This window comes from Rhinoderma darwinii, chromosome 1 (assembly GCF_050947455.1).
Source record: "Rhinoderma darwinii isolate aRhiDar2 chromosome 1, aRhiDar2.hap1, whole genome shotgun sequence".
NCBI classification, from domain to species: Eukaryota; Metazoa; Chordata; class Amphibia; order Anura; family Rhinodermatidae; genus Rhinoderma; species Rhinoderma darwinii.
The window spans coordinates 614920341-614946737 of NC_134687.1; the positions used below are offsets into that span (position 1 = coordinate 614920341).

The 26397-nt window shown below is 41.5% G+C and overlaps 1 protein-coding gene across 1 annotated transcript; it reads left to right on the plus strand.

Moving 5' to 3' along the window:
* The first annotated feature begins 3710 nt into the window (after window positions 1-3710).
* On the plus strand, window positions 3711-18223 carry MEX3C (mex-3 RNA binding family member C). The gene is made up of 2 exons (XM_075841489.1): window positions 3711-4181; window positions 14237-18223. Exons 1-2 carry the CDS (start codon window positions 3893-3895, stop codon window positions 15430-15432), a joined length of 1485 nt encoding a protein of 494 aa, XP_075697604.1. The 5' UTR covers window positions 3711-3892; the 3' UTR covers window positions 15433-18223.
* The last annotated feature ends 8174 nt before the right edge of the window (window positions 18224-26397 follow it).

Below are 26397 nucleotides of genomic sequence, written 5' to 3' on the forward strand. Positions count from 1 at the left end.
CCCGAGGGAGTGTCTGTCTCATCCAGGTTGCAAATCTGGGTGAGAGGAATAAATCCAGATGAGATTGGTTGTCTCAGCAAATCTTTTTTTGCTGACTCCTTTGATTTATTTTTTGGGCTGGATTTTATGGAATGGTGGGTAGATTGGTAGTGGGACCTGCCATTCCCTAACCCTCCATTGGGGGTTTTCCAGGTTGTCCTCCTTATTTACTAAAATTAAAGTATTTCTCACTATACCCCTAGATGAATACCTAGAGGGTTGTCACTTCACAATTTAAAAATTCTCACTATACCCCTAGATAAATACCTTGAAAGGTGTTACATTACAATCTAAATCTTCTCACTATACCGCTAGATGAATTCTTTGAGGGGTTTAGTTTCCTAAATGGGGTCACTTTTCTGGGTTTCTAATGTTTTGACACCCCAGAGCCTCTGTTTTCATGACACAGGGCAGTAAATGCCATCATAATAGGCCTCAGATGTTGCATGGTGCTCTTTACCTTCTGAGCCCCGCCACGTGCTCAAACAGCAGTTTATCTCCACAAATGGGGTATTGCCGTATTCAGGAGAAATTGCGTAACAAACTGTGGGTGCTTGTTCTCCTTTAACCCTTTGTGAAAATTATGAATTTTTGAAAAAAATCTAAATTTTATTATGTTACTGCCCAGTGTATGAAACACCTGTGGGGTCAAACTGCTCACCATACCACTTGAAAAATTCCTTGAGGGGTGTAGTTTCCCAAATTAAGTCACTTTTGGGGGTTTTTCACTGCACCGGTACCTTCACAAATGCGACATGGTGCAGAGAAATCAATCCAGCTAAATGGCGTGCTTTCCCTTCCGAGTCCTGCCGCTTGCCCAAACAGCAGTTTATGACCACATGTTTGGTATTTCTGTACTCTGGAGAAGTTGCTTTACAAATGTTGGGGTGCTTTTCCTCATTCATTTGTTGAATAAATTAAAAATCTTGAGGTAAAGCTACATCTTATTGGAAAATAATGTCATTTTTCATTTTCACTGCCCAATTCTAATGAAATCTGTGAAACACCTGTGGGGTCAAAATGCTCATTACACCCCTAGATGAATTCCTCAAGCGGTGTAGTTTCCAAAATTGGGTCTTTTTTGGGGTGTTTCCTTTATTTTTGCACCACAAGACCTCTTCTAACCTGACATGGTGCCTGAAATATAATTTAAGAAAAGGAAGGCCCAAAAATCCTCTAGGTGCTCCTTTGATTCTGGGGCTTTTGTTTCAGTCCAGTAGCGCACTAGGGCCACATGTGGGAGATTTCTAAAAACTTCAGAATCAGGGCAATAAATATTCAGTTGTGTTTCTCTGGTAAAAACCTTCAGTATTACAGGAAAAATTGCTTAAAATGGAATTTCTGCAAAAAAAAAATGAAATTTGAAAATTTCCCTTCCACATTGCTTTAATTCCTGTGAAACGCATAAAGGGTTAAGAAACTTTCTAAATGCTGTTTTGAATACTTTAAGGGGTGCAATTTTTTAAATGGGGTGATTTGTGGGGTTTCCTAATATATAAGGCCCTCAAAGCCACTCCAGAACTGAACTGGTCCCTGAAAAAATAGCCTTTTGAAATTTTCTTGAAAATTTGAGAAATTGCTGCTAAAGTTCTAAGCCTTGTAACGTCCTAGAAAAATAAAAGGATGTTCAAAAAACGATGCAAACATAAAGTAGACATATGTGAAATGTTAGCTAGTAACTATATTGTGTGGTATTACTATCTTTCTTCTAAGCAGATACATTTGAATTTAGAAAATGCTAATTTTTTCTAAATTTTGGTGTTTTTCACACAAAAATATTAAATAGATCGACCAAATTTTTTCACTAACTTAAAGTACAACATGTTACGAGAAAAAATCTCTGAATCGTTTGGATAGGTAAAAGCATTCCCAAGTTATTACCACATATAGTAACACACGTCAGATTTAAAAAATAAGGCTGTGTCATATGGTCCAAAAGTGGCTGCGTCCTTAACCCCTTCCCGACATTTGATGTATCCATACACCAAAGTCGGGTAGGGGAAGTATGGAGCGGGCTCATGCAGTGAGCTCGTTCCATACGATGCCGGTGTCGGCTGTAACATATGTTACAGCCGACACTTCAGAGTAACTAGCGGCATCGCGCTCGAGCGCGATCCCGCTAGTTTAACTAGTTAAATGCCGCGGTCAATACCAACCGCAGCATTTAAATCCTCAGAAAGAGGGGGGCGACCCCCTCTAAGAGCTCATCGCGCCCCCCGCAACGCAATCGCGGGGGGGCGATTTTTTGCTATGGCTGCCTGGGGGCTTAATGAACGACCCCAGGTACGGCCATCTTTGTACACCTATTAAGCCCTGCCTCTGGCAGGGCTTAATAGATGCCTGTCGGAATCACGATATACTGCAATACATTAGTATTGCAGTATATCGTACAAGCGATCTAACGATCACTGGTTGAAGTCCCCTAGGGGGACTAATAAAAAAAGTAAAAACGAGTTAAATAAAGTTTTTCTTTTGTGTAAAAAAAAAACAAAAAAAAAAAAAGTTTAAAAAAAACCCTTTTGTTATTTTCCCCCTAGAGCATATTAAAAAAAAAAAATATATATATATATATATATATATATATATAATTGGTATCGCCGCGTCCGTAAAAGTCTGAACTATCACAATATATCATTATTTAACCTGAAAGACATTAAAAAAAAAAATTGTAAACGCCAGAATCTCTATTTTTTGGTCACCTAATCTCCCGCAAAAAATGAAATAAAAAACGATCAAGAAATCGCATTTACACACAAATTGTATTATTAAAAACTACAGCTTATCCCGCAAAAAATAAGCCCTCATACCACTTAATCGACAGAAAAATAAAAAAGTTACGGCTCTGGGAATTTGGCGACACAAAATAAATTTTCTTTTTTACACTTAGGTTTTTACTTGTAAAAGTACTAAAATCTAGAAAAAACTACATATATTTGGTATCGGCGTAATCGTATTGACCTACAGAATAAAGTCAACATGTTGTTTTAATTGAACAGTGAATTCCGTAAAAACGGCGCGTGAAAAACCATGGAGGAATCGCTGTTTTTTTCATTTTCTACCCCACAAATAATTTTTTTCCCGTTTCCTAGTACATTATACGGCAAAATAAATGGTGCTACGAAAAACTACAACTCGTCCCGCAAAAATCAAGCCCTCATAGTACTATATCGACGGAAAAATAAAGACGCTATGGCTTCTGGAATGTGGGGAGGAAAAAACGAAAATGAAAATCTGAAAAAGGGCTGCGGCGGGAAGGGGTTAAAGAAAAATAAACAATAACAAGAGCCGAGAAACCATGTTGGCACTCGCTCTCTAGGTCCAAATTACGAAAAGAAACTGAAAATGTTCAATAACGGATAATTACAGGAGGAAGCTCCGTTTCCTGTAAGTTTCCTTTGAGGACATGGCAGGACACAACTAGTAATCATCTGACCACACCCCCTGCCTGCAGACCATCCTCCGTCTATGACCTGACTGCACTCCACGGACTCTTACCCCTCCCACTGACGTCACCAAGCCAAGACCCTCCCACTAAATCACACACTTCCTCTTCCTTCCCCTCCCAGCCTCAAGACCCGCCCCTCTGTGTAATTGTCACCTGTGAACCACCAATCAGAGTGTAGAATCGTTTTTTCTATTCCCTTTAACAGCCAATAGCATGCTGGCCTTTTGTGCAGGGGGCGGGGACTAGAGGCGTGAGCAGCCGGGTTCGGGAAACAAAGAGAAAAAAGAGGGAGTGGGAAGAAAGGAAAACTGGAGCGGACGGGCGCGCTGTGAATGTGCCGGTACGGGCGGGCAATGTTGACAGGACCCATGAGTTGATTGCCCGCTGTCCCAGTGCGCTGCGATCGCCATGCCGGGCGGCGGAGGAGGCACCGCGGCCTCCTGGACACCGGAGCTGGAGGAGATCCGGGTGAGGCTGGCCGCGCTTGAGGCCCCGGCGACAGCGGAGGCTGAGGAGGAGGAGAGGCCCGGGGACGAGGAGGCTGCTGTGTATCCCGGGGACATTCTGCTGCTGGGGGGACAATACCCCGGGGGAGTCGAGCAGGCCGCCATTACCGTGCGCAGGAAGAGCGTCAACACCAACGAGCTGGTACCAGTGCCCAGCTCCGAGCACGTCGCCGAGATTGTGGGGAGGCAGGGTGAGTGTGCCCGGGGTAAGAGGGCGGTGGCGGGTCACGGGTTAGGGTGATAAGTGCTTATAAATGGGCCACTAGTTGAGGTGTCTTACAAGGGGGCACTGAGATATTATACGCAGACCCCTAAGTGGGCACCAACTGGAGTAAAAGATCAGAGTGTAGGCACAAGTAGTAACCATGGGGGTCCCAGACTAGTCACTGATATGCGGGGGAGGGGTAAAGTGGTCAATGGCATATGCAAAATGGTTAGGGTCCAGAGAGTGGCCAATGGTAGAGACAATGTGGGCACCAGGAGTCGTCATAGGGTTCATAAAGCAGGTACAGAGAATTGGGTGGCACAGGAGTGGGCGCTTGGTGAAATGATCAGAGGGTCCTGGATGTGGCAGCAGTAGGGACGTTAGAAGTGGCTTTCCCCTTGTGATTTTGTTTGGGGGAGGGGCTAGGAGTGGACTATGGAAGAGGCACAGTCCATAATGTGGGCACCAGTGTAAGTGATCAGTTAGAAGGGATTGGCATAGGTGTGCAGGGTGGATAAACTTTACTCCATGAATGACCGTGACCTAGTGGTAAGTGGCAGACACACAGTTGGGTTGTTTAATTGGGGCCAGCAGTGTGGAAAGGGCCACAAGCCTGCCAGACCTGACTAGTCGACTGCCAATCACAGAGCAGATCCAGTGGTGACAAAAGAGGGCACTACCAGGGGGCTGCGTACGTAAGGTCTGCATGTGAGCCCTAATATACGGATTTAAAGGGTCACTCAATAAGGCGATTCTTCACCATTTTCAAAATCTTTGCTTGTTGTCAGTGAATGGGAACATCGTTGTTTACACCAAAGTTTTACAGTCTAATCCTTTTTACACCTAAATCGAACTATCCTGAAACGTCAATACACATATCTCTCCTGTCCTGATACTTTGCTACAGTGTATCAGTGCAGGTAAAATGTAACCTCCTGGAGATCAGACTGTTTCTCTCGCGCTCTGTTTATCGGAGCCTCCGTCGCAGATTGTGTCACGCTTGCACGCAACGCTGTTTTTCCCATCAAAACAATGGACAGAACCGGATGAATCACGTTATAAGTCGATATAGTCCGCGGGGTGCCGGTTTCGTCCATCGTATGACTGATCAGGTACTGCGTGGCGGTTTGCGTTATAAATTTTCGCCACGATGCCGTCTTAGAGAGAAGTCTACACTGGATACAAATTGTAACCAATGCTCATACCTGAGAAATGTTAGGTCTCTACAGGTTTTCCGCCTCTGGGTGCAAATAACGATGTTTCCATTCACTGACAGCAGGCAGAGATCATGAAAATGGTGAGAAGTTGAACCACCAGTATATTAGAAAGTAGTGCTGCAGGGTTTCTCTGTACAGGTAATACTTTTTATTGCTGCTACTGGCTAAAGTACAATTTTTTTTGAGACGCTCTGTTTATTTAATTAAAACAACCTAACTTACTTGAATCCTAAGGCCGGGTCTCATTTTGTTTTCTCTATTTCAAAACTACAGCCTGTGGTTGTCAGGGCATGCTGGGAGTTGTAGTTTTGCGACAGTGTAAGAGTCGGTCTGGAGAATACTCCTGTGGACGTTACATATAAGTTATTGGGATCCATAAAATCCCAAAAATAAACATATCTATCGTTAATAGGCCTCTTATTAAAACTAACAGAAAAACTGGCCTTGTTGCCCATTGCAACCAATCAGTGCAAAGCTTATTTGTAAAACTGTTCTGGTAAAATGAAAGCTGTGCTATGATTGGTTGCCATGGGTCACAGGAGATTTGTGGCCTTTGTCTGGTATGAACCAGCGAGATGTTCTGTGGGAAACAATGAGGTCTCACAAATCCCCATTCACACTGCCAAGTAGTGTACGGTGGGCTTCTGAGCCACAGCTGCATCTTTTATTGTAGAACCCCCATCCCCCATTTGCAGCCTGGTCTGTCCCTGTCTTTTCAGCTTTGTGTAGGATTTTTCCTATTCTCTTCAATAGAGGGGGGGGGGGGCTACGTGGACTGGAGGCCCCACATAGCTTTCTGTCGCATGATCCAACAACGGTGATGTCGTGTACCGACTGCTGCGACTAAGGATTGGATATGGGGGGGACATGTGATGGAGGGAAGGGGCTTTATTATGGCGCTGATGAAGAACCTATAGTTAAATTATTGGTCAGAAAAACCCTTTTATCATTGTATGATAAAAAGTTGTAAGACGTTCTGATATTTGTAGTGTCCCAATTCATTTTCAAGATCTCTGCTTGTTGTCCGTGTATGGGAACATTCTTAGGCTCTGTTCATACTGCACAGGGCCTCTATGCTCTGATTAAAGCGGTTCTGTCACTAGTTTAGTAATGCCCTATCTCCTAGCTAATCGAATAGGCGCGGTCACACTGATGATAGTGAAAATTGTGTCCCGAAACGTTTATTTTAACTTATGAGCTTTTTTCTAAATATGTAAATGAGCCTATACTTGACAAATGGCAGGTAACCGCAGCCAGTCTCCTGAGGGCGGAGCTACCTCACAGCCTCTGATGCTGTCCAATCAGCATCAAGCTGCTTCACACAGTGTGAGAGACTGAGGCTGGAGGGAAGGGGAATCAATTCAAATAGCCATATCTCCGGCTGTGGACCACCTAGAACGAGATTCTAATCTTTTATATGGCGGCAGGATCGCAATTCTAGGGGGGAGAAGCTGTATGAGGATTGGTCAGCATCCTACAGAAAACATTACACCGCCCAGAGTGAAGTCGCCTCCCACTTGGCAAGTATAGCCAAATTAGCATATTTAGAAAAATGCTCATAACTTTGCAATTCATAAACGCTTTCGACAAAATCGACACTAGTTATCATCATCATCATAGCGTCTATTAGATCAGTTCGGAGATGGGGAATCGCGGAAGAGGTGTGGCCACCACGGCCCGACACCTTTTCTATCAGTTACGGCGGAGATCTACACCAGCTGCTGGCTGGCATATTTTCATTAGTGGCGCACAGACAGCCCAAAATGCGACAAATTTGTTAAGGGGTTGTGCTTCTTAATAAATTTGTCAATGGTATTTTAGGTTGCTTTTTTATTAAGACTGGCGCGGAACTAATACATCTCCCCCATAGACTTTTAATAGCCATAGGAGTATGTTCACACGCAGCGTATTTCGGAGCGTGATCCCCCTCAAAATACATCTGGAAAAACGGTAGTTGAACGCCTACAAATATCTGCCCATCGAAATCAATGGGAAAAACTGCATTCTCTTCAGACAGGGCGTTTATTACGCCGCTATTTTAAAAACAACCGCATAAAAAGGCGCATGTCACTTCTTGAGCAGTTTCTGGGGCTATTTTTCAGTGTCCATAGAAAAGCAGCTCCAGAAGTGGCTGAAACTCCAGAGGCTGGTTTCTCCGAAAACAGCCCTGTAATTTTGAGCCGTTTTTGATCTTGTGAACATGCCTTAAAGAGGCTCTGTCACCAGATTTTGCAACCCCTATCTGCTATTGCAGCAGATAGGCGCTGCAATGTAGATTACAGTAACGTTTTTATTTAAAAAAAACGAGCATTTTTGGCCAAGTTATGACCATTTTTGTAGTTATGCAAATGAGGCTTGCACAAGTCCAAGTGGGCGTGTTTAAAAGTAAAAGTCCAAGTGGGCGTGTATTAGGTGCGTACATCGGGGCGTGTTTAATACTTTCACTAGCTGGGCGTTCTGATGAGAAGTAACATCCTCTTCTCTTCAGAACGCCCAGCTTCTGACAGTGCAGATCTGTGACGTCACTCACAGGTCCTGCATCGTGACGGCCACATCGGCACCAGAGGCTACAGTTGATTCTGCAGCAGCATCAGCGTTTGCAGGTAAGTCGATCTTACCTGCAAACGCTGATGCTGCTGCAGAATCAACTGTAGCCTCTGGTGCCGATGTGGCCGTCACGATGCAGGACCTGTGAGTGACGTCACAGATCTGCACTGTCAGAAGCTGGGCGTTCTGAAGAGAAGAGGATGTTACTTCTCTTCAGAGCGCCCAGCTAGTGAAAGTATTAAAAACGCCCCGATGTACGCACATAATACACGCCCACTTGGACTTTTACTTTTAAACACACCCACTTGGACTTTTGCAAGCCTCATTTGCATAACTACAAAAATGGTCATAACTTGGCCAAAAATGCTCGTTTTTTTTAAAATAAAAACGTTACTGTAATCTACATTGCAGCGCCTATCTTTTGCAATAGCAGATAGGGGTTGCAAAATCTGGTGACAGAGCCTCTTTAAAGAGGCTCTGTCACCAGATTCTCAAATCCCTATCTCCTATTGCATGTGATCGTCGCTGCAATGTAGATAACTGTAACGTTTTTTGTTTTTTTTTAACGTTAATTTTTGGCCAAGTTATGAGCTATTTTCTATATATGCAAATGAGGTTTGAAATGGACAACTGGGCGTTTTTTTTTCGTTATGTCCAACTGGGCGTGTATTGTGTTTTTAACTGGGCGTGTTTACGTGTATGACGCTGACCAATCGGTGACCAGTCAGCATCATACACTCATCTCCATTCATTTACACAGCAGCGATGTGCAGCCACATAAACAGAGATTAACGTTACTGCAGTGTCCTGATAATGAATACACATGAAATCCAGCCTGGACGTCATGTGTATTCAGAATCCTGACACTTCTGAATTTTTCTGTGAGATTCCAGCAAGCCACGGGTAATCTCGCGAGATTACGGAGGTAAACGAGATTTCGTTTCCCTTGCTGGAAATCTCAAAGAAAAGATTCAGAAGTGTCAGGATTCTGAATACACATGACGGCCAGGCTGGAGGTCACGTGTATTCATTATCAGGACACTTGATTAACGTTAATCTCTGTGTATGCGGCTGCACATCGCTGCTGTGTAAATGAATGTAGAGGAGTGTATGACGCTGACTGGTCACTGATTGGTCAGCGTCATACACGTAAACACGCCCAGTTAAAAACACAACACACGCCCAGTTGGACATAATGGAAAAAAAACTCCCAATTATCCATTTCAAAGCTCATTTGCATATATATATATATATATATATTAGCTCATAACTGGGCCAAAAATGACCGTTCACATGCAATAGGAGATAGGGATTTCAGAATCTGGTGACAGAGCCTCTTTAAGGGTATGTTCACACGGCCTATTTACGGACGTAATTCGGGCGTTTTTGCCCCGAATTACGTCCGAAAATAGCGCCTCTATAGCGCTGACAAACATCTGCCCATTGAAAGCAATGGGCAGACGTTTGTCTGTTCACACGAGGCGTATATTTACGCGCCGCTGTCAAAAGACGGCGCGTAAATAGACGCCCGCGTCAAAGAAGTGACCTGTCACTTCTTTGGCCGTAATTGGAGTCGTTATTGATTGACTCCAATGAATAGCAGCGCTAATTACGGCCGTAATGGACGCGGCGTTCAAGCGCCTGCACATGCCGGTACGATTGAAATTACGGGGATGTTTTCAGGCTGAAACATCCCCGTAATTTCAGCCGTAACGGACGCCCTCGTGTGAACATACCCTAAGTGTCCGCTTAGTGTACGTTTTGTACAATATGAATAAAAAAAAATACGGTTACATACATTCAGCACATAAATGCCACTATCGCAGTGTAAAGACCGCCTTAGTGACATCCAGCGCCTGGAAACCTCTTGCAGGCCTAATACTACTTACAGCTGAGGGTTTGTTGCACTTACATCCAATCTAGACAATCCTCTGTAAAATTGATACCTTTTATCCGCACTGATACATTGTAGCAAACTATCAGAACAGGGATTGTGTAGTTGCTGTCTTTGAGGATTGTCTAGACTGGACACAATTGTACCAAATCTTCAGCTGTAAGACTTATTCGGCCTATATGGGTTTTTATCTTCTGGATGTAAAAGAGAATTTTACCGTTTACTGACAGCAAGCACAAGCGTAGATTAGAAAGTCGCAAATATATTAATTGTGAATTAAAACATCCACAATTACAAAGACTCAGGAAATAAAGAAAGCAGGGGGAGGGGACGTGGCAGTTAAAGGGGTTATCCGGGGACCAACATTTTTTTAAAAATTGCTTTGCATTCATATTTTTATGTAAAAAGACACTTACTAAATAAAAAATTCGGTACTAAATGGTGGCGTTCAAACCCGGTGAATTGTTCCCAGAAGTCCTGAAGCTTTTCTAATATTGACGACGCGCCAACACGGCCCCACGTGACTGAGGGCTTTGTTCCTGTGCTGTTCGCGTTGGCGTGTTATCAATGGCATGACCACAAGAGGCCGTCGCATCGCCTGTTGCTGGAGTTCCCGAGCAGAGCATTGGCTAATGCTCTGCCCCGGGACGCCAGCGCTGCTGCCGACGTCACTGACCATATATGGACAGTGACGTTGGCAGCAGTGCCGGAGTCCCCGAGCAGAGCATCAGCCGCTAGCTGATGCTCTGCTCGTGGACTCCAGCAATAGGCGATGCGACGGCCTCTTGTGGTAATGCCATTGATAACACGCCGACACGAACAGCACAGGAACAAAGCCCTCAGTCACGTGGGGGGGGGGGTGTTGATTTCTCCCTTGACTTTTGGGTTTCGTTTTCACAGCATTCTCTAATGGCTTAGATGCTGCGGTTGATAATCCTTGTCATCACAGTGAAGTTTAGGCTTGGCCCATGGGACCGCTCCATACTCTCCCTTTCTGGCTATGATGTACAGTTACATCAAATATCAGGAAGGGGTTAAGCGTGCTGTCACCGAGCTTTCCCAGAAACAGTAGTTTAACAATGTTCCCAGATTTGGTGATAAGTCATTGATCAGGAATCAATAGTGATGTCACTAAGATGATGGTGATGTAATCTTATTGTTAATAGGATGAAATCACTGCCCGGAAGTCACGGGCCGGTATCATTAGCTAAAGAGAAGGAGTATCTGTTTTCCAGGGATAGGATCATGTCATGTATCAGTTATCGGGTCAGGAAGATGTCTTTATAGAACCAGATCATTATTAGGAAATCCTCCTGCGGACGGGGCATTCTTCTAAACTTGGCAAGCTTCTTTACGTCCTGTGCATGTCTTTTAGATTTCACGTAGTAACTAATTGGCCACCGTTACTGCAAATTGTAAAGCTCTGGCCAATTCTTGGGAGATCTGCGCCATTTCCTTCACTCGTCTCCGCTTCTTCATCAAATCGTCTCCGTAAACCTGCCATTAGTGCCCGCTAGTTCTATTATTAAAGAGATGCTTGAGAATAGAACAACATGGCCGCTTTTTTCCAGAAACCGTGCCACTTTTGTCCATGGGATGTGTTAAATCGGCTCAGTTCCATTTACATGAATATTGCCATACCAGACACAGCCAATAAACAGGAGTGGAGCTATTTTTGGCAGAAAGACATGTTTTTTTGGGGAGGGGTTTTAAGCTCATATAACCCTTTAAAATCCTTCTACATCACCTTCTCCAAAATCACAATGACAAGGTTTACAGGAAGCTGAGATATGTGGAGCGGTTGGCGAGGTCCTCGCACTATGGAGCGTGTTTTGTTTTTTTTCTGCCCACATGACGTTTTACCAGGGACCAACATGATGGTCCATGTCTGCCCTAAGTCTGGGATGGATAAAATACTGCAGACTTTAAGAGTAGATATTCCCTCTAAGAAGAAATGTATAAAAGGCCTGGAAGTGTATTTTAACCATTTAACATCTGCCCACTGTCTTCTGGCGGCGGAGGTCCTCTATCTTCAGGAACACCTTTTGCGTTGCTGCTTGAGGGTGAGGGGAAGCGTTTCAGTGTGCGCTCCTGCTCTAAAAACAAGCTGTCACTAACCGCTTCTGTGCTTAGGGAAGCTTTCAGCCAAGCTCCTGTTCTAACGGCCGGGACCGAAGGAATTTCTGATCCGTAAAGTTTAACCCCTTGATCGTTGTGGGCAAGAGTGATCACGGCATGATCAAAGGAGACTTCCTGCTTTCCCCCCACCTCCTTAGTTTGGGTCACCAGTTTTCCTGGTGATGTGAATAGGGACTGGGGGACCCCTGTGCAGTCATTTCTGGGGGCCTAGAAAGAACCCCAGGGCTGTATGTACACTAAGCCTCCCCTAAGCACAGGAAAAAAGTGTGGAAAAAATCCTCCAGCTCACCTTGTCACAAGAAATTCAGCACACGGATCCTCGTGTCGGCACACGTCAGAAATACTTCAAAAACAGGAGGGTTGGGTCCAGCGCTGTAGATACGATGTCTAGTTAAAACGGGAATCTGTTCCCAAGTTTTATTTTGTCTTCATTAAAATCGTGGTAGGTGGACTACGTGAAGTAGTTGAGGTGACAAGTGGGTATTGTCCAAAAGCAGAGGGAAAAAGAAGTATAGGCGGTAGCCTACGCGTTTCTGACCTTCTCCAGGTCCTTAAGCCATGACTAAGGACCTGGAGAAGGTCAGAAACGCGTAGGCTACCGCCTATACTTCTTTTTCCCTCTGCTTTTGGACAATACCCACTTGTCACCTCCCCTAAGCAGCCTGTGTCATATGGACAGTATTGGCATATAATTTTTACTACTATAAGGCTGGGTTCACACGACCCATTTTCAGACGTAAAAGAGGCGTATTATGCCTCGATTTACGCCTGAAAATAGGGCTACAATACATCAGCAAACATCTGCCCATTCATTTGAATGGGTTTGCCGACGTACTGTACCGACAACCTGTCATTTACGCGTCGCCGTTTGACCGCTGTCAAGCGACGACGCGTAAAATGACTGCCTCGTCAAAGAAGTGCAGGGCACTTCTTTGCCACGTCATTTGAGCCGTTCTTCATTGAAGTCAATGAAGAGCAGCTCAAGATTTACGAGCGTCAAAGACGCCTCGCATAATGCGAGGAGGAGCTTTTACGTCTGAAACGAGGCAGCTGTTTTCTCCTGAAAACTGTCTTTTCAGACGTAAAAGGTAGCTAGCGTGTGAACATACCCTTAGATGGAGAAAAACAGGAAAACCGTTGGCACAGTTAAAGTGTAGGGACACACGTAGCGTAAACACTGACTGAATATCTGCAGCGTAATACTCTAACAGCAGAGTGGGTGAGATTTGAACGGACCTCATTCGCACGCAGCAGAAAAAAAAACAGCCGAGAAACTGTTTTTTAAATTGACCTGAGGTGCGTTTTTTGTTTTTTATTTCATCCGCAGCATGTCCATTTATGCTGTAGATTAGCTGCTCTTCTGTTGAGTTTTCCCTATTGAATTTAGTAGGAACGTATAATCCACAACAAATAGGCAAATGTTGAGATTTTTGCGGCAGAAAAACTGCGTTTCCATCGCGGAACGGGGGGGGGATACTTTAGCAGTATTTCTGCAGCGGAGATTCCGCCCACACAATTGCACCGCAATTTTTTGGGGGCGGAATTCCCTTCGGCTTGCAGAACGGATGCGCTGTGTACTTTTACGCAGCATATCTGCCCTGTGTGCACCTTACCCTTGAAGTGCTTATATTGAGGCAATAAAAACCAAGGAAGTAACAAAAATAATTGTTAATTAAATTAATGTAATAAAATCCATTATAAACCAAGGCTATTATTTTAGTATAAAGTATAAATTAAATTTTCTTCAGCATACATTACATAAAAGCAAAAAAACTAATTATTCAGGTTATTCTGATCATGTGGATACCTAATAAGTTTAGACTAACGTCTTATTCCGTGTGAAACGTGAACGATAATACAATTTAATTTTTTAATTTTGTTTTTATAAATTACACAGCGCCCGCCCCCCCCCCCCCCCCCCCCAAACAGCTCCGAAAAAATTACAATTCTGGCATAAAACAAGGCCTCATACATAAAGATATGGTGACTGAAATGCAGAGAAGAAAAAAATGTAGCTGGTCATTAAGGACCAAACATGCCTGGTCATTAAAGGGTTTAAAAATGTGAAAAACTACTATTCTCTAGTTTTTTTCTTTTATGGTTATCATCAAGTGATCAAATCTATAGGACCAAAGCCTGAGGCTGCAATACTGCGAGTCTGATGACCGCACATTTATTACTATAGTTTGTTCTGTGAAACGTTATTAACCACTTCAGTAACAACTAAATGGTTTTTCCCCCACAGGCTGCAAGATCAAAGCTCTGCGGGCAAAGACGAACACTTACATTAAAACTCCAGTCCGAGGGGAAGAGCCAGTATTTGTCGTCACTGGAAGAAAAGAGGATGTTGCCATGGCCAAAAGAGAGATTCTCTCAGCAGCTGAACACTTTTCTATGATCCGAGCATCTCGCAACAAAAACGGCCCTTCTGTAGGCAGCACCCAATGTACCCCTAACCTTCCAGGTCAAACTACAGTACAAGTGAGGGTACCTTATCGGGTGGTTGGCCTAGTGGTGGGGCCAAAGGGAGCTACAATAAAACGCATACAACAGCAAACTCACACCTACATTGTCACTCCAAGCCGAGACAAAGAGCCGGTTTTTGAGGTCACCGGCATGCCGGAAAACGTAGACCGGGCCCGAGAGGAGATAGAGATGCACATAGCCATGCGTACCGGAAACTTCATTGAGGTCAACGAAGAAAATGATTTCCACTATAACGGTACCGATGTTAGCTTTGAGGCAAGCGGCCTAGCAGCCAACTGGTTAAACGCGAATCCCACTGCTCCTGGTCGGAACAAAATGGTTTCAAACTACCGCAATGATAGTTCCAGTTCTTTAGGGAGCGGCTCCACAGATTCCTTTCTTGGAAGTAATAGGCTGGCTGATTTTAGTCCAACGAGTCCATTCAGCGCAAGTAATTTCTGGTTTGGTGACACCATGCCACCCATGGGCTCGGAAGATCTCACCGACACATCTGCCTTTGATCCAATACCATCTCCTCCTGAGACTATCTGGGCTCCTTTCGACCAAGCAAATTCCCTCTCCAACTTTGGAAATGACGTCTCTGCAAAATCTCAACGCCGAGGCAGCATGTCTCCTACCTTCCCCGAAGGTTTGGAGTACCCTATCCCAAGGAGTATTAGAAGTGACCTTTCAAGCACAAACGAGGTTGGGCTTCCCATCTACATCCCCGCATTCTCAAATGGTACCAACAGTTACTCTTCTTCCAGCGGTGGCTCCACATCCAGTTCTCCTCCTGAGACCAGGCGGAAACACGATTGCGTCATCTGCTTCGACAACGAGGTCATCGCCGCCCTCGTTCCCTGCGGCCACAACTTCTTCTGCATGGAATGTGCGAACAAGATCTGCCAGAAGGATATGCCCCTGTGCCCGGTCTGCCAGTCTCCAGTTAACCAGGCAATACAAATACATTCGTAAATGTATTACAGATATTTATATATAGATAAACCGAAACACTCTATAGCAATCTTCCTCTAACACATAAAATATATATATAAATCCTATATAGTCGCATATATGGAAAAGGCAAGAATCGGGCTACGTATAGAAAAAAAACACTGCTGCTACCACCTCATTATAAAAAGTTACTGCATGCCCAGATTGACTTTGGTGGTGTCCAGTTAATTGGCATTACAATGTTTGATGTTGGTATAGTATACATGGTAAATTATGATTTACGGTTAGTTTACATTCACAAATGTTTACATAGGTGGAAACCAGCGTAGGTTTCTAATGTTAATTCCACTGCCTTTACAGAGGATCAGCTCTATGAATAAACACGACGAAGCCGCTCCTCATTTGAACATCTTCTACATATAATCCTTGTACTGATTTTCTTGTATTCAAGTCACATCCAGAGCTGCATTCAAAATTCTGCCGGTTGACTGTTGAGATGCAGGAAATCCTTGCTGCTTCAGTGTCTGTACAGATCTTGTGTTTACACTGATGTTGAGCACAGTGGTATAGAAAGAATTGAGTGGTGTGCCCTATAGGAGGTCCCATGGGTGTATGAGGTATCCTAATGCGGTTGTCTGTTAACGTTTGCCGGTTACGTTTTCGCAGCTAAAAATCATGTGACCATGCCACTACCACCAGGTGTAAGATCGGAAAAATCCTGGTTTATTTTAGAAACCGTGTCCCTCCTGTCTGGTAATTCAACTCAGTCCCCATTATTTTGAATACCAGACACCTCCCATATAAGAGTGGCGTTGTTGCTGATCGAGAGCAGCCATGTTTTGCTAATCTAATAACCCTTTTAAATGGGGATTTTTTTCGGCAAAATTTTTAATGCAGCTTTAGATGTGAATGGGGAAGGAGTGATAAAATCCGGTTCACGCTATTGCTAAAATCCACATGGTAAAAATATCGGCACTGCCAGACACCACTAGCTTCCTGAAGAACATATGCCAGTCACTAGCATTATAACGCCAGTAATTTATCAATATAGGTATTCACACGGTGGCGTTTTTGGTCATTATTACACCCACCTATTTCTTGAGGATAAATGGAGCAAATCTAGTCACAAAAAAGGAAGAAAACCCCCAGGGAAATGTTTTCTCATTGATTTGTTTTTGGTTTTTTTTGCAAGCGGTATTGCCCAGGATTTGAAAAACATGGCTGCTTCCTTTCAAAAATAGCGCCGCACCTGTCTGTGGGTTCTGCCTGTCATAAACACTCAACTCCAATGAAGTGAATTATGCTGAGATGCAGTACCACCTGTGGGCAGATGTGGCGCTGTTTTTGGAAGACAACAGCCGTGTTTTTCTAATCCTGGTTATCCGAGAATATGGCCACCGGAATGCCTCCATTAAAAATCGTGCTATGGAAGTGTGAAATGATGTTCAAAGGTGGAGTCAGTGACCGGTAGCGAATAATGTGGCAGTATTTATATATTTTTTATTTTTTTTTTCGGTCCCACCGTAGGGCGCTCTGGTGGAAACACTACCACAATGACTGTAACGTTACCAGTTTTCAGAAAACTTCTCTGGATTTATTTCAAAGCTTTACAATGCACAAAGCAGCTAATAGAAGAAAGAATTCTCCATTCCATCTATTAGTCTGATCACGTCATTCAATCGAATTTATTTTAGAGAGAAAAAAAATTATTGTAAATGTGAATATTTTTTATGAGCCAGCCATGACTTGAATGAATTTTAGCTTTACTTAACCAAGGGAAAGGCTGGGACTTTTTGACTGAACCCTCCTGAAAAAACAAAAAAAAAAGTTACGTTTTTTTTAACATATATATTTTTTTGTATACATTTTTTTTTTTTTTTTTTTCTCTGAGAGGCCTTGACATGGTTTGTAATAAGCGAGTCAACATCCGCACCATATTGTGAATTTTTGGAGGTGTAGGTTTTGTTTTTTTTGTCTGTTTTTAGCTCTATTTTTGCATTTCAGCCTGTCGGTTTACTTTAGTTAAATCTGTCAGTCAAATTTTTTTTTTATTTTTTTTATTTTTATCATTGCATATAAAAAATAAATAAATCCAGAAATAAAACTCTAAGGATTTTTGTAAAATTGTAAGCCTTTTTTTTTTTTTTTTTTTTTCTCCCAACAACACAAAACTGAAGCTGTAAAGTCTGTACTGACGAAATATAAATTTTTATTTTTTATTTCCACTTGAAGTTACATTTCGTATAGATATATATATATATATAAAAAACAAAAAGTTTACAAATTTACTGTTTTGGGTTTATTTTTATTTTAGAATTTTTGGGGTGGGAAGAGGGGGGTATAATATTTGCCTTGATGGCATATTATTATTATAATGTATTGCAAACTTTCGACGCTAATAGCTTGTAGAATAGCTTGTCAGTATTGGAACAATTTAGCTGCCGTCTTAGCAAGTTCGCACGAACATTCGCCAAGCATGTGTTTTATAGATATATAAAATAAAAATATTGCATCGTACACGGCAACTAACAAGCCAAGGAGTTAACCTATACATTAGATGCGTGTACCATTTATATTAACTACAAAATGTTAGTATGGAAAAATCTATTAATATAGTTTAGTATTTGCTAATTTTACTACACTTTTGTTATGTATATGTAGGGAAGTATAGGGAATATAAATTCAGTTTAAAGGTTAAAAACCATATATTTTATGATAAAGGGCCTTCAACTTATTATGGCCAAAGCACTGATATATATTTGCTGTAAAGAGAATTATAAGAGTTTTATTTTTTGGATATTAAAAGTTAATAAAGACCTGTTTCCATTAACTTATTTGTGTCTATTATTGAATCCTTTTTTTTCTGTTTTGTTTTTTTTTTAAATATGCTTTCAGTGCAATAATATGTAGCTGAAAAGGTTTTATTTTTTTACCTTACTTGACCCTAAAGACTCATTGAAACGACCGCCTGCAATCCTTATTTACACTTTTACAACCATTGATTCTGGAGCTATATTTTCAGAATCCATTGAATTCTATTGGGAGATAAAATCCTACATTAGACAATGTATTTAAACGGCTTTATATTTGGAATCCTCGAACGGTCATGGGATTGAGGCTTTAAAAGGAGTTGTCAAGTTTAGAAAACCCATTTTCATGCACCCTTTTAGGGAATTCTAGCACATTCTATTGACCTATTTTATTAAATTTCCAGGGAGAATAAAAGAGGAATGCCACAACACAGAGTTATAAGAAAAGATGCTTTAGTTCATTGAGAATACAAGCATTTAATGAATCACACAGTCGAGCTGACAGATCCGCTATACTACACCATACAGGAGAGCTGATAGAGCCGCTATACTACACCACACGGGAGAGCTGACAGATCCGCTATACTATGCCACACGGGAGATCTGACAGTACCTCTATACTACACCACACGAGAGCTGATAAATCCTCTATACGCCACACGGGAGGGCTGACTGATCCTCTACTACACCACACGGGAGAGCTGACAGGTCCTCTATACTACACATAGGAGAGCTGAGAGATCATCTATACTACACCACACAGGAGAGCTGACATCCTCTATACTACACCACACGGGAGAGCTGACATCTATACCACACATACTGGAGCTGACAGATCCTCTACTACACCACACAGGAGAGCTGACCGATCCTCTATGCTACACACCGGAGAGCTGACAGGTCCGCTATACTACACCACAGGAGAACTGACATCCTCTATACTACACTATAAAGGAGAGCTGACATCCTCTATATTACACCACGCAGGAGAGCTGACAGAACCTCTATACTATACCATGGGAGAGCTGACAGATCCTCTATACTACACCACACGGGAGAGCTGACAGATCCTCTATACTACACACGGGAGAGCTGACAGATCCTCTATACTACACCACACGGGAGAGCTGACAGATCCTCTATACTGCACCACACAGGAGAGCTGACAACTCTATACTACACACAGGAGAGCTGACAGATCCTCTATGCTAGACACTGGAGAGCTGACCGGTCCGCTATACTACACCACACAGGAGAAATGACATCCTCTATACTACACTATAAAGGAGAGCTGACAGATCCTTTATACTACACCACACGGGAGAGCTGACAGGTCCTCTATACTACACCACACGGGAGAGCTGACAGATCCTCTATACTACACCACACGGGAGAGCTGACAGGTCCTCTATACTACACCACACGGGAGATCTGACAGATCCGCTATACTACACCATACGGGAGAGCTGACAGATCCTCTATACTACACCTCACGGGAGAGCTGATAGATCCTCTATACTACACCACACGGGAGAGCTGACATCTATACTACGCCACACGGGAGAGCTGACATCTATACTACGCCACACGGGAGAGCTGACAGATCCTCTACTACACCACACGGGAGTGCTGACTGATCCTTAACTACACACGGGAGAGCTGACCTGTCCTCTACACCACACAGGAGAGCTGACAGATCCTCTATATTACACCACACGGGAGAACTGACAGATCCTCTATACTACACCACAAAAGAGAGCTGACAGCTGTTCTATACTACACCACACAGGATAGCTGACAGGTCCTTTATACTATACCACACGGGAGAGCTGACATCTCTTTACTACACCACACAGGAGAACTGACAGATCTTCTATACTACACCACACAGGAGAGCTGACCGCTCCTCTATACTAGTAAACCTACAAAAAACCTCAAAGGGGAAGAAACAGGGGGTCCCCAACAACTATAGGAACAACCTAGAAGCAGTAAAGCACAGGGGATAAAAGCACCCTAATAAATAGTATAGCACATATATCAGCCACGCATTGTAAAATAATATATATATCTTTATTTATAACCAACAATACATGGTATCACATCAAATGTAATAAACAAATAGACACATGGAGAGCAATAGCAAAGGTATACCAATAAGTATACCAAGAGGTTAACAGACCTGACCCATCTCAGAGTCTGATGTCCAATATCAAATACCACCAAATATAGAATAAATAGATAATAAAGTATGTGTTACAAAGGTAAATATGCCAAAAAAGGACGCTACAAAAACTGAATAATGTATATAGGGCAAAATACTGGACATATATAAGAAAGCCTATGGAAGTAAACCAGCATAGTAGTAGCAGTGGCAGCAACATCTAATAATGAAAATGGTAACACATACCTAACGACATAGTGGAGGAACAGGACTAATGAGATGGGACATAGGAGCAAGACGCCTCGACGCGCGTTTCGCCTAGGACCGGCTTCGTCAGGAGGCAGACGATATTAAAATAGTGGGGAACTTATATAGGGTAGCTGGCAATCATGATGATACACACCTGTGGATGCTGCGCAGATAGACGCTCAAGCCGCATGTTGCGAGACTCCTCATCACGGAAGCACCAGAGTGTCCGCATGGTGATGACGCGTCCCGTCTCGTGACGCAAGACGCACATCACCATGGAGATGCAGACAAACAGAATTGGCACTCCGGAATGAGGGAATCACAGAGCATGCGTTGAAGAGCGTACCTGCACGCAATACACAGGGTGAATCTACCATAATAAGGAGATTTAAGAGAGTGAGTGGGTATGCAGAAAACAGCTCAGAATAGAAAAAGCTAATGGAGACAATAATAGCATAATATCAAAAAGATATCAAATACCAATTATAAATTATAAAGAATATATAAAGATTATATACATGAATATAAATATAAATTAATACTATATAAATAGAGCACATCAGAAAAATATAGCTGCATGTTATAAAACTTGTTACCACAATAACAAAGAATGCATACCAATAAATTGGACGTTTGTAAAAATATATATATACATCAAAAATATAAAAAATATATATATATATATATAAATTATTATACTTATTATACTCTTCACTGTATATAAAGTTTCTATATAAATAACACCCACATAAACTCTGTCAGATAATAGTGAATAGTAGTGAAGAGAAAAAGTGAAAATATAAAATGGAAGTAAGAAGTGAGAACATATACAAACGAATAAATAAGTAGATAAATATCAGTGCATTAAAAAAAATATTTTATTTTCAATAAAAAGTGAAAGTGCAGAAAATAAATAAATAGTGAACAGAAAATTGTGAACAAAAAATATATGCCCAATACAGGGGAAATAATACATATATTTAATAGTGCAAAAAATATATACGAAGTGCATAAAGAGAATATAGACAGAGTATATAAAGTCATATCACAATAAACATATATATCAAAATAACATGCATATAGAAACATATATAAAGTACAAAACACATATAAAAAAATAATAAATAAAAAACAATATAATTCTAATAAATATACAAGACAAATAAAATAAAAATAATCAAAGAATGAAAAAACATAAAAAAATTTTTTTTTTACATATAATATATGAAGAAAATGAAAAAATAAAAAAGTATAAAATAAAAAGAAATAGAAAAATAAACTACAAATACACACAAAAAATGAAAAATAATAATAAATAAATATATATAAAGAGATGTATGCATACAATATAATAAATTAAAATGTCATATTAAAGCTTGATTGGAGTAGTCGTCCAACGATGCTCAATAATTCACGATATATTTAATATATTCAAGATGGAATAACTGTCTTGAGATAGAATATCAACCCAGATGGACATCAAAATGAAATAGGCCAGCAAAACGAAAACATGGAACATAAAAAACAAAAATTAGAACAAATATACGAAAGAAAGACCCCCAAATTGAAAGATTAAAATTTGCGCAGATTAGTGACAGTTACAGAAAGGGTTTGAAGCTAGTGGCCTCATTCAGGCCAAAAGGTGTGGTGGTATTTAGAAGCGTGATCCACTTCATTTCTTTTTTCAAAAGAGCTTTACGGATGTCACCGCCCCTACACCCCAGATGAACCCTGTCAATACCCCGAACCCCGAAGATGCACGCAAAATATATTTGCAGGTCCTCTATACTACACCACACAGGAGAGCTGACAGATACTCTATACTACACCACACAGGGGAGCTGACAGATCCTCTGTACTACACCACACGGGAGAACTGACAGATCCTCTATACTACACCACACAGGAGAACTGACAGATCCTATATACTACACCACACAGGAGAGCTGACAGGTCCTCTATACTTCACCACACAGTAGAGCTGACAGATCCTCTACACTACACAGGAGAACTGACAGGTCCTCTATACTACACGACACAGGAGAGCTGACAGACCACACAGGACAGCTGACAGCTCCTCTATACTACACCACACAGGAGAGCTGACAGATCCTGTATACTACACCAAAAGGGGAGAGATGACACTTCCTCTTGAAAGGTGCTCTCTAGTATTATATCAGTAGAGATTAATCATTGTATAATGGAAAATTGTGACCTTTTTCTTGCCCAGATTTTCACTAATTTGCCCTAAAGTGTCTGGAGGCACTTTTAGTGTCTGTATAGGATATTGGGAGTCATGTTTAAAGGGGTTGTACCACGAGCGAAGTCCACCTAGAAGTACTCCTGATTTGAAGCTAATACTTTTCCCCATTGGGAGTATTTAAAAAATATCCTGAGTTATGGTACTTACAAGCTCCCCATGCAGAGGGCGCCATTCGGAGCTTGTAAGTTCAATAACACAGGATATTTTTTATGTGGGTCCATGCACTTCATTCTAGTGATGCTTTCAAGAGGACATGCATGTGCAGTAAAACACACTGTGTCGCCGGATCTAACTTTGAACTATAGGCACACTGATTCCACTCCTGTTATAAGGTTCTCTCTTGTACTTGGCTGTTCCACTGCCGAGAAAGCAGAGAATGCACAGGAGAGCCGAGCAAACAGTATCGCGTAAGTACAGTATTGTCCCTAGGTTATGTTGCCCAACTTATTACAGTATAGCCTGTCATTTCTCTGTGCGCTCCGGCCGCTGCGGTCTTCCTTCAAGTAGTACACTGCATAGACAGAGAGTGTACTATGTGCAGCGCACAGGGCAATGACAGACTAATAAGCTGGACAACTGACTGAGGCGCCGCACTAATAGGCAGTGGCCGGGGTGCACAGACCAGTGACAGGCTACTGCGTGCAGCTAAAGAACTGACTCAGACGCTGATGGAGAACTGATCCGGCTCTCCTGTGCGTTCTCGGCAGTGCAAAAGCTGAGTACAAGAGAGAACCTTATAAGAGGAGTGGAAACAGTGTGACGATAGTTTAACGCCTTAAGGACACAACCTGTTTTGGCCTTAAAGAGGCTCTGTCACCAGATTATAAATGCCCTATCCCCTACATAATCTGATCGACGCTGTAATGTAGATAACAGCAGTGGCTTTTATTTCTAAAAACGATCATTTTTGAGCAAGTTATGAACAATTTTAGATTTATGCTAATTAGTTTCTTAATGACCAACTGGGCGTTTTTTTTACTTTTTACCAAGTGGGCGTTGTGAAGAGAAGTGTATGACGCTGACCAATCAGTGACCAATCAGCATCATACACTTCTCATCGTTCCAGAACAGCTTGTTTCACTGCACAATCACACTGTGTGATCATACACTTCTCTTCATTCATGTTTAGCTCGTTTCACTGCACAGCGTGTCACTTACTCACATATTAACTTTACCGAAGTGTCTTTAGAGTGAATAGACATGGCCTCCAGCCAGGACGCGATGTCTATTCACATCCCCGATACTTCGGTAAAGTTTCTGTGGGACTTACTCACACAGCACAGCGTGATCTCGCTGTGAATGACAGAGTAGCGTGATCTCGCGAGATCACACTGTGTGTGCAGGGAAACAAGCTATGCTGGAACGATGAGAAGTATATGACACTGATTGGTCACTGATTGGTCAGCCTCATACACTCCTCTGTACAACGCCCAGTTGGTAAAAAGTAAAAAAGCGCCCAGCTGTCTATTAAGAAACAAATTAGCATTAATCTAAAATTGCTCATAACTTGCTCAAAATTGATTGTTTTTCAAAATAAAAACCACCCTTTGTTATCTACATTACAGCGTCGATCAGATTATGTAGGAGATAAGGCACTTATAATCTGGTGACAGAGCCTTAACCCCTTCAGGACTGAGCCACTTTTGGACCAAATGACAGAGCCTCATTTTTTAAATCTGACGTGTGTTACTTTAAGTGGTAATAACTCGGGAATGCTTTTACCTATCCAATCGATTCTGAGATTGTTTTCTCGTGACATATTGTACTTTATGTTAGTGAAAAAATTTGGTCGATATATTCAATATTTTTGAGTGAAAAACACCAAAATTTAGAGAAAATTTGCAAAAAATTAGCATTTTCTAAATTCAAATGTATCTGCTTGTAAGACAGATAGTTATACCACACAAAATAGTTACTAGCTAACTTTTCCAATATGTCTACTTTAGATTGGCATCATTCTTTGAACATGCTTTTATTTTTCTAGGACGTTACAAGGCTTATAAGTTTAGCAGCCATTTCTCACATTTTCAAGAAAATTTCAAAAACCCATTTTTTTAGGGAACAGTTCAGTTGTCAAGTCGCTTTGAGGGCCTTATATATTAGAAACCCCCACAAATCACCCCACTTTAAAAACTGCACCCCTCAAAGTATTAAAAACAGCATTCAGAAAGTTTTTTTTAACCCTTTAGGCGTTTCACAGGAATTAAAGGGTTATTCCCAAGTTGACTAAATTTTTTTTTTTAGACATTCTAAGCAGGAAATTAATATTAAAACATTTGCTGTTAAAAAAATTAAAAAATTCATTCCCTAAGTACCTTTTTTTTTACACTTGATAACTCAGCAAGTGCTGGTTATCTTTTCTAAAAAGGGGCGTGAGCGGCTCGATGTCAATCAAGCCGCTCTGCTCTGCAGTGTGCGCGCTCCCGATGTTGCTAGATACTGTAGTTCTAGCAACATCGGGAGAATGTTCGTCTTAAGCGGGCATGGTAAGCCCGCTTCAGACGAACTTACCGTGAATGTCAACTACACTACACTACATTCACTCCGTTTCAACAACCAACTTTTCCCTCCCCCACCCTGTCACTACATGTAATTTTTGTAGCCGCCGCACCGGTGCTGCATCAGCACCCGGCGAACAATAAAAAATATATTAAAAAAATTAACTCACCTATGTGTATGTATGTATGTATGTTTGCATGTATGTATGTTGGCATGTATGTATATATGTGCATGTTAGTATGTATGTTTGCATGTATGCATGAATGTATGCTTGCATGTATGTATGTATGTTGTCATGTATGTATGTGTATATGTGCATGTATGTATGTTTGCATGTATGTATGTATGTTGGTATGTATGTTGTCATGTATGTATGTATGTATGTATGTGTGTTGTCATGTATATGTGCATGTATGTATGTATGTATGTTGTCATGTATGTATGTGTATATGTGCATGTATGTATGTTTGCATGTATGTATGTTGGCATGTATGTATGTTTGTTGTCATGTATGTATGTGTGTTGTCATGTATGTGTATATGTGTATGTATGTATGTATGTATGTATGTTGTCATGTATGTATGTGTATATGTGCATGTATGTTTGCATGTATGTATGCTTGCATGTATGTTGGCATGTATGTATATGTGTGCATGTATGTTTGTATGTATGTTTGCATGTATGTATGTTGTCATGTATGTTGTCATGTATGTATATATATATGTGCATGTATGTGTGTATGTTTGCATGCATATATATATGTGCATGTTAGTATATATGTGCATGTTTGTAACTATCCAAGCGATTCTAATATTGTTTTCTCGTGACAAATTGTACTTTGTTTTAGTGGAAAAATTCGGTATGTATAGAAAATTGACACATATTAGCAGTTTTCTAAATTTAAATGTATCTCCTTGTAAAACAGATAGTAAAAATAGTTGCTAGTTTATATTTCCCATGTGACAAAAAAACATAAATTCTTTTTTTCTGCAGCATTCACTATG